This window comes from Eimeria tenella, genomic scaffold (genome assembly GCF_000499545.2).
Source record: "Eimeria tenella Houghton genomic scaffold, Eth_scaff109, whole genome shotgun sequence".
NCBI lineage: Eukaryota > Apicomplexa > Conoidasida > Eucoccidiorida > Eimeriidae > Eimeria > Eimeria tenella.
Window position 1 is genome coordinate 42,143 of NW_013541472.1, and position 8,823 is coordinate 50,965.

Here is an 8,823-nt window from a genome sequence, read left to right on the forward strand (position 1 = left end):
ACGGCTTCTTTTTTTCTTCTTTTCCTTCTTTTTCGTTTTTAAAATGAAATATTTATTTTATTTTTTATTTATAATTAGTTACACAGAAAAAAACAAACTCAAAAATGCCCTTGGAGGTCCGTTTGCTCGCGCGCGGCGGCAGCGGCACCTCAAACCCTAAACCCTAAACCCTAAACCCTAAACCCTAAACCCTAGACTGGTGGCTTTTAACTCTGGGAAAATCCAAAAGCTGAGAAGGAGCTGTTATACTTATTAGCGAGCCTCTCAGGCATATATTCACCTAAACCCTACACACTAAACCCTACGACGTAAACCCTAAACCCTGATTCGACGTCTTGCATTTTCTTCTTTCCGCAAACCCTAAACCCTCGAAAATGGGTTTGCTGCTGAAGCATCGAATTCCAGATGACACGGAAGTGACGGCGGCTGGCCTTCGGTTCTACTATGGTGAGCAAGGGTTTAGGGTTTAGGGTTTAGGGTTTAGAGTTTAGGGTTTAGGGTTTAGGGTTAGGGTTTAGGGTTTAGCAGCACAGCTGCGTCCGCAGCCAGCCGCTTTCCTCGCTGCTGCTTCTGCCCCCCGCGCGGCTGCAGGGCTTGGGGGCGCAGGGTCCGTGGGTAGGGTTTAGGGTTTAGGGTTTAGGGTTTAGGGTTTAGGGTTTGTCGCAGAGAATCTGTTTCCGTTCGGCGAGCTGCAGCGGTGGCTCTCCTACCGCAACAGCCCCTCAGGTGTACATACACCTCTCAACGACCCCCAGTTCATTTCCAAAAGAGAGTTTTCTCTCACTTGTAAAAAAGAAGACAATTCGCAGGAGGAATTCTTCATTCGCTGGCAGGCACGACCACCCCTAAACCCTAAACCCTGAAACCTAAACCCTAAACCCTAATTTTCAAAAAACTGCGTTTTTGGCGTCTTTTTGACCCCCTCTTGTCCCTAAACCCTAAACCCTAAACCCTAATTTCCAAAAGAGAGTTTTCTCTCACCTGTAAAAAAGCAGACAATTCGCAGGAAGAATTCTTCATTTGCTGGCAGGCACGACCACCCCTAAACCCTAAACCCTAATTTCCAAAAAACTGCGCTTTTTGGCGTCTTTTTGACCCCCTCTTGTCCCTAAACCCTAAACCCTAAACCCTAATTTCCAAAAGAGAGTTTTCTCTCACCTGTAAAAAAGCAGACAATTCGCAGGAAGAATTCTTCATTTGCTGGCAGGCACGACCACCCCTAAACCCTAAACCCTAATTTCCAAAAAACTGCGCTTTTTGGCGTCTTTTTGACCCCCTCTTGTCCCTAAACCCTAAACCCTAAACCCTAATTTCCAAAAGAGAGTTTTCTCTCACCTGTAAAAAAGCAGACAATTCGCAGGAAGAATTCTTCATTTGCTGGCAGGCACGACCACCCCTAAACCCTAAACCCTAATTTCCAAAAAACTGCGCTTTTTGGCGTCTTTTTGACCCCCTCTTGTCCCTAAACCCTAAACCCTTGTTTCCTAATAGACTGCGTGTTTTCGGCTTCTTTTGACTCCGGCTTGTCCCTAAACCATAAACCTTAAACTCTAAACCCTAAACCCTAAAATTTAATTTCTTGGAAAGTTGCGTTTTTTCGCCTTCTTTTGACTTCCGCTTTTCCCGAAACCCTAAACCCTAAACCCTAATTTCTTGAGAGGTTCCGTTTTCTGGCTTCCGTAGACCCTTGCTTGTCCCTAAACCCTAGATCCTGAACCCTAAACCCTAATTTCTTGAAAAGTTGCGCCCTTTGCAATTTTCGGACCCCCTCCTGTCCCTAAACCCTAAACCCTAAACCCTAATTTTTGGAAAAGTTTCTCCTTTTGCCGTTTTTAGGCCCTCGCTTGTCTCCCTTTTTCCCTGATTATTTCTTCTTATTTTATTTCTTTTTCTGCTGCTGCTGCTGCTGCTGCCGCCGCCGCCTTCATTGCTGGTGCTGCTGCTGCCTCCTTCACTGCTGCTGCTGCTGCTGCTGCTACCACTTTGTCCACTACTGCTGCTGCTGCTGCTGCTGCCACCTTGTCCACTACGACTACTGCTCCTGCTGCTGCTGCCGCTGCTGCTGCCTCTGCTGCTGCTGCTGCTGCTGCTGCTGCTGCTGCAGGGTTTTCCGAGTTTGTGGGGTTTGCGGGAGCGGCTGCTGGGGCTGTGTGGGGTTTGCTGCTTGAAAGTGGACATCGGAGCTGTCTATACACTCCCGCTGCTGCACAAAGACTCCAAAACCCTTTTTTCCAAAACCCTTTTTTCCAAAACCCTTTTTTTCAAAACCCTCCAAAAAGAAATTGTCTTCGACATCGACATGAACGACTACGACCAAGTCCGCACCTGCTGCGCCCGCAAAACCCTCTGCAGCAAGTGCTGGTCAGCCACCCCCTAGGGTTTAGGGTTTAGGGTTTAGGGTTTAGGGTTTGGGGTTTAGGCTTTGGGTTTTGGGATGGGTGCTGCTGAGCAGCGGGAGGTGGGCTTTGGGGTTTGGGGGTTGGGGTTGGGGTTGGGGTTGGGAGGTAGGGGTGAGGAGCCAGGGTTTAGGGTTTAGGGTTTAGGGTTTAGGGTTTAGGGTTTGCGCAGGCGTTTCTTGGCGGTGGCCGTGCGTTTGCTGGAGGCGGCGCTGAGGGAAGATTTTGGATTTAAGGAAATCCTTTGGGTCTACTCCGGAAGAAGAGGCATTCACGCTTGGGTAGCTGCTGCTGCTGCTGCTGCTGCTGCTGGGATAGATGTGGCTGCTGCTGCTGGGCTTGATGTGCCTGCTGCTGCTGCCGTGGCTGCGCTGCTGCTGCTGTGCTTGCTGTGGCTGTTGTTGGTGCTGCTGCTGGTGCTACTGCTGTGGCTGCTGCTGCTGCTGTGGCTGCTGTTGCTTCTGCTGCTGTGGCTGCTGCTGCTGCTGTGGCTGCTGTTGCTTCTGCTGCTGTGGCTGCTGCTGCTGCTGTGGCTGCTGCTGCTGCTGCTGCTGCTGTGGCTGCTGTTGTTGCTACTGCTGCTGTTGCTAAGATTGCTCTTCCAGCTGCTTTTGTTGTTCTTGCTGCTGCTGCTGCTGCTGCTCCCATTTCTTTGCGCCTACGGAGGCAAAAGGACCTACGCCTGTTGTTTTTGCTGCTCTTCCTGCTGCTGCTGCTGTTCTTGCTGCTGCTGCTGCTGCTGCTGCTGCTGCTGTTTTCAGGTGTGCGATACTGATGCGCGTTTGCTGCCAAATGAGAGCCGCGGCCAACTTGTAGAGTACCTAAACCTCCTTAGTGTAAGCCCTAGGTCTAAACCCTAAACCCTATCCCTAAACCGCAAACTCTATCCCTATACCCTATCCCTAAACCCTAAACCCTAGCCCCGAAGCTGTGCAGTAAAAGTTCTTTCAGCTGAGTGTTAATCCCCTTAACCCTCGATCCCTACAGCATTTGCTGCTTCAGGCTCGAAAGAATTAGGGTTTAGGGTTTAGGGTTTAGGGTTTGGTGTTCAGGGCAGTGACCAGCAAGCGAAGAAGATAAACCTTTGGGGGAAAACACAACACCCTGCTATCGAGTGAGTTTATGCTCGCTGCTGCTGCTGCTGCTGCTTCTTCTTAGGGTTTAAAGTTTAGGGTTTAGGGTTTAGGGTTTGTTGTGCTTTTTGCTGCAGCCGCGCATTTCGCATTGCCTACAGAGACTTTCAGCAGCTGCTGCAGGAGCAGGATTTCTTCTTTGGGGGGGGCAGCAGCAAAATGGCAGAAAGCCTGCTTGAGTATCTCCCTAATAGCAGCAGCAGCAGCAGCAGCAGCAGCAGCAGCAGCAGCAGCAGCAGCGGGTACGGCAGCGGGTACGGCGGTGGGTACGGCGGCGCTTCTCGCGGCTACAGCACTGCAGCAAAGTCGCGAGGGGTAGCAACAGCAACAGCAGCAGCAGCAGCAGCAGCAGCAGATATGCAGCAGCAAGTTGCTGCTTGGATTGAAGAAATTAAAGCTGAACCCGAAGACCCCAAGAAGACAAAAAGCACAAAACTCTTTGAGCGGTTGTGCAAACTTGCCAACTGCCAAACACCTGCTGCTGCTGCTGCTGCTGCTGCTGCTGCTGCTGGGGGAGCAGTAGCACCAGCAGCAGCAGCAAAGGAAGCCGATGCCTTCCCCAACTTTATAAAAGAAATTGTGCTGGCGTTTTCTTACCCGAGGCTTGATGTCAATGTCAGGTCAGTGCACACGCTGCAAACCCTAAACCCTAAACCCTAAACCCTAAACCCTAAGGCTTCAGCACTCGCTTGAGGGGCACACGCCGAAACCCTAAACCCTAAACCCTAGCCACGCAAAGAGAATGCGCGCTGCGCACGCAGGCTCGGAGTTCAGGGCTACAGAGTTAGGATTAAGGGTTTAGGGTTTAGGGTGTAGGGTTTAGAGTTTAGGGTTTAAGGCCTTCTGCTTTTATGAGACTGCAGTAAGGACATGGGGCATCTTCTCAAGGCTCCTTTCTGCATACATCACGCCACAGGTGACCTTTACAAGGGTTTAGGGTTTAGGGTTTAGGGTTTAGGGTTTGGGGCTTAAGGCTAAGGGTTTAGGGTTTAGCATTTCGAGCTGCTCTTTTCCCGAGCCTCATGGGGGTATATTTTGGACTCAGCAGCATGAGCTGCTGCTTCTGCTGCACTTGCTGCTGTTGCTGCTGCTGCTGTTGCTGCTGCTGCTGTTGCTGCTGCTGCTGCTGCTGCTGCTGCAGGGCGTGTTTGTGTGCCGATTGATTTGGCCGAGTTGGACGATTTTGACCCTGAGCGGGTTCCAACGCTCAGTAAACCCTAAACCCTCATAAACCCTAAACCATCATAAACCCTAAACCCTCATAAACCCTAAACCCTCGTAAACCCTGAACCCTCGTAAACCCTAAACCCTCAAAAACCCTAAACCCTCACAAACTCTCGACCGTAATAAACACAAAGCCCTAGTACGCCCAAAACCCCCATTCATGCGCTAAACCCTAAACCCCCAAAAGCCGTAAACCCTAGCCGTAGACCCTAAAATCTGACAAACTCTAAACCCTAGCAGTAAACCCAAAACCCTGACAAACCCTAAACCCTCGCAAGCCCTAATCCCCCGCCCGCCCCACGTATTTATTTATTTTTTATTTTATTTTATTTATTATTTATTTCTTTATTTATTTGCTTATTCATTTATTTATTTATTTATTTATTATTTATTTTCATTTTTATTTCTTTTAGGTTTTTTGAGAAAAGAATTTGATGATCCTTCCCGCCGCTCTTTGCCGCCAAAAGAAAGGACTTCTCTAAACCCTTTTTTACGGTTTTTCAACGAGGCTTTTCTAAACCCTTTAGAGCAAACCACACTAGAAGAACTCAAATGTAAACCCTTAACCCTAAACCCTACGCTGCCTCTAAACCCTAAACCCTAAACCCTCACAATGCTTAAACAGCCTTCCGCTGCTCTCTAAACCCTAAACCCCCACGGGCTTGGTCCTGGTCCAAACCATCTTAGGGTTTAGGGTTTAGGGTTTAGGGTTTAAGCATTTGGGGTTCAGGGTTTGGGGTTTAGGGCTTTGTGTGAAAGTGTGGGGCTTAGCTCATAGCAGGCCTTGACATTTCAGAAGACACGAACAAGGCCTAGGGTTTAGGGTTTAGGGTTTAGGGTTTAGGGTTTGTCTTTTTTCTTATCAGTCCTGCGCGAGAACTTAGAAGGCTACACTACAGCCCTGAAAGTCGAATCTGGATTCTAAAGGATTCTAAAACAGCAGCAGCAGCAGCAGCAGCGGCAGCAGCAGCAGCAGCGGCGGCAACAGCAGCTGCAGCAGCAGCAACGGCAAGTGCAACAGCAGGAGCGTCGCCAACTGCTGCTTCTGGAGCTGCAGAAAACGCAGCAACAACTGCTGCTGCTGCAGCTTAGCAGCAGCAGTAGCAGCAGCAAGAGCAGCACGAGCAGCAGCAGCACCACCGCCAAAGCAGCAGCAGCTGCTGCTGCACCTCAGCAGCAGCAGCGGTAAGAACAGCAGCAGCAGGGCGTCCTGCTGCAGCAAGAACGCAGCACCACTTCCTGCTGCTGCATCCTTGCAGCAGCAGCAGCAGCAGCAGCAGCAGCAGCAGTGCATGCATTGTCTGCAGCATTTAATTAAAATGCTCAATGGATTTATTTTTTGTTTGCTGCTGCAGCAAGGAAACACAAAACCCTTTTTCTGTTTTTTTGCTTTTAAGAAAGCCCTTCATGCATTTGGCAGCTAATTTTGCAGAAATGAGTTTTAAGAAAAAGTAATTTAAAATGAACTATTTAATTCAAATTAATTTTATTTTTAAATAGAAATAAAGACATTATCTGGATTTTCGCCTTTCTCTTTGTTTTCATTTGGGCAAAATTGGCAGCTAGCTAGCTAGCTGGCTAGCTAGCTAGCTAGCTAGCTGCATGTGGCTAGTCAGCCACATACAGTTAGCCGCAGCTAGCTAGCGACGGCTAGCAGCGCTTAGCTAGCTAGCCACGTATGGCTGGCCGTAGCTAGCTAGCCACGCACAGCTAGCTGTGGCTAGCTAGTCAGAGCTAGCTGAGCCCTGCTAGCCATGGCTTGCGGGCTTTAGCTGGCTAGCCACGGCCAACTGGCCTAGCTAGCTAGCCACACATGCAGGCAGCAACAGCTAGCTGCATGCAGCTAGCTAGCCATGATAAGCCGCCCTTAAGTAGCCCCCCACAGCTAGCTAGCCACAACTAGCCAGTCTTGGCTAGCTGACTGCAGTTAACTCTCCCGCTGCAGCTAGCTGCACACAGCAGCAGGCAGCTAGCCATAGCTAGCCAGCCCGAAGCTCGGCTGGGCGCAGGAATCACTTCTTCGATCTGCAACGGCACGTGTTCGAAGGTTTAGCTTTTAGGGTTCAGGACTTAGGGTTTAGGGTTTGGGGTTTAGGGTTTAGGGTTTATCGATCCAGGACTTCGGGTTTGAGTTGTAAGCGCCGGTTGTTGCTGCTAATCCGCTAAATGTCGGATTTGTGCGGAAAAACTGTTTGAAACTGCGAAACTAAATTAAAATTGAATAATAAATTAGAATTAAATGAAATAATTCAAAAAGATTAAGTAAAATGGGAGCTTTTCACTCCTTTGCTGCAGCATTTCCAGAGGTCACTTGTCTGGCTGTGGCAGCGGCCGCTGGGGCTGGGGGGTTCCTTGGGGGTTAAAATGTTTGCCATTTTCGGAAATAAATTAATTTAAATAATGAAATACTATTTTAAGTTAAAAAGGAAACTTTTAAAACAAATTTCAACTCTCGAGGCCACAAAAGAGTCAAAATGCAGCGCCACCTCCTCTCCAGCAAAATGAGTACGCAACACGAAGTGCAGCAGCAGCAGCTGCCAAGGGGGCCCCCTGGGGCCCCCGGGGTCCCCCAGGAGGCCCCCCAAGAGGCCGCAGGGGCCCGCGAGGGGCCCCTGGGGGGCCCCTTTAGGGGCCCTTGGGGGCCCCCAGGGAGCAGCGGGGGCCCCCAAGAAAGCTAGCTAGTCTTTTGGATCTTCTTTTGCTTGTTTTGTTGGTACCCTAATTGTCATATTATTTCATTTGAATTAATTTTATTTTAATTTTAACGCTTTTTCTTTTCTGAAATTTAATTTGAAGTTCGGTACTCCGCGGGCATGGTCTAGTGGCTATGACGTCTGCCTAACACGCAGAAGATCCCGGGTTCGATCCCCGGTGCCCGTACGCAAGGGTCTTCTTCTGTTGCTAAACCCGTAATTAGGGTTTAGCTCTTCAGGGATTTAGTTGCTGCTAAACCCTAAATCAGCGTTTAGCCCTTTGGGGGTTACATTTGCTGCTACACCGTAAATTTAGTTCCTTAAATGTTTTCTTTCCTGCTAAACCCTAAATTAGGGTTCCTCAGTAAGCCTCTTTGCTGGTAAACCCTAACTTAGGGTTTACCTGTTCGAGCCAATTGCTTACCGCAAAACCCTAACCGTACTTCATGGACTTCTTCGCTGCAAAACACTAAATTAGGGTTAACTCGCCAGGAGGACTTGCTGCTAAACCCTAAATCAGCGTTTAGGAAAATGCCTAGCTACACTCCATTTTCCTTCATTTGTTCGCTACTTTTCCGCTTTTTTTTCCATTTCTCTAATAAATAACTAATTTGTTTTCTTCTCATTATTTATTTATTTATTATTCATTTATTTATTATTTATTTATTTATTTATTTATTTATTTATTTATTTATTTATTTATTTATTATTATTTGTTTGCTGCAGCAACTGAGGAAAGTGGGGTGCCCATGCACAAACCCCCCAGCTGCAAAACACTAACTTAGGGTTAACTCGCCAGGAGGACTTGCTTGCTGCTAAACCCTAAATCAGCGTTTAGCAAAATACCTTGCTACACTCCATTTTCCTTCATTTGTTCGCTAAGTTTCCGCTTTTTTCTCCATTTCTCTAATTAGTAATTAATTTGTTTTCTTCTCATCATTTATTTATTTATTTATTTATTTATTTATTTATTTGTTTATTTATTTATTATTATTTGTTTGCTGCAGCAACTGAGGAAAGTGGGGTGCCCATGCACAAACCCCCCACAAGTCTTGTCCACTCAATTATCACTCTTGGCCTTTTTGCTGCTGTCTTCGTCTACGTTGTTGCCACTGTTGCAGGTCTGCTGCTGCTGCTGCTGCTGCTGCTGTTTCTGATGCTGCTGCTGCTGCGTTAGCTGGTAGAAGCTGCCGCAGCTTCTCTACATGCCCCGCTGCTGCTGCTGCTGCTTCACACCTGCTGCTGCTGTTGCTGCTGATGCTGCTGCTGCTGCAGCATCAATTGTGCGTATCCAGAAGTACTCAACGACATCGGCGTTTTTAAACATCAGCAATGCTGCGCTTGATTTAATTCCAGGTCCATTTCGCTGCTGCTGCT

The 8,823-nt window shown here is 48.2% G+C and overlaps 1 protein-coding gene across 1 annotated transcript; it reads left to right on the forward strand.

Annotated features, from left to right (window-relative positions):
* Nucleotides 1–374: 374 nt before the first annotated feature.
* On the forward strand, nt 375–5,942 carry ETH_00021790 (DNA primase small subunit, putative; the record flags this gene model as incomplete). Its single annotated transcript, XM_013372808.1, has 8 exons — nt 375–447; nt 667–833; nt 2,105–2,361; nt 2,569–2,677; nt 3,158–3,232; nt 3,449–3,510; nt 3,607–4,149; nt 5,681–5,942. The coding sequence occupies 8 exons, from the start codon at nt 375–377 to the stop codon at nt 5,940–5,942; spliced, it is 1,548 nt and encodes a 515-aa protein (XP_013228262.1).
* Between the last annotated feature and the right edge of the window lie 2,881 nt (nt 5,943–8,823).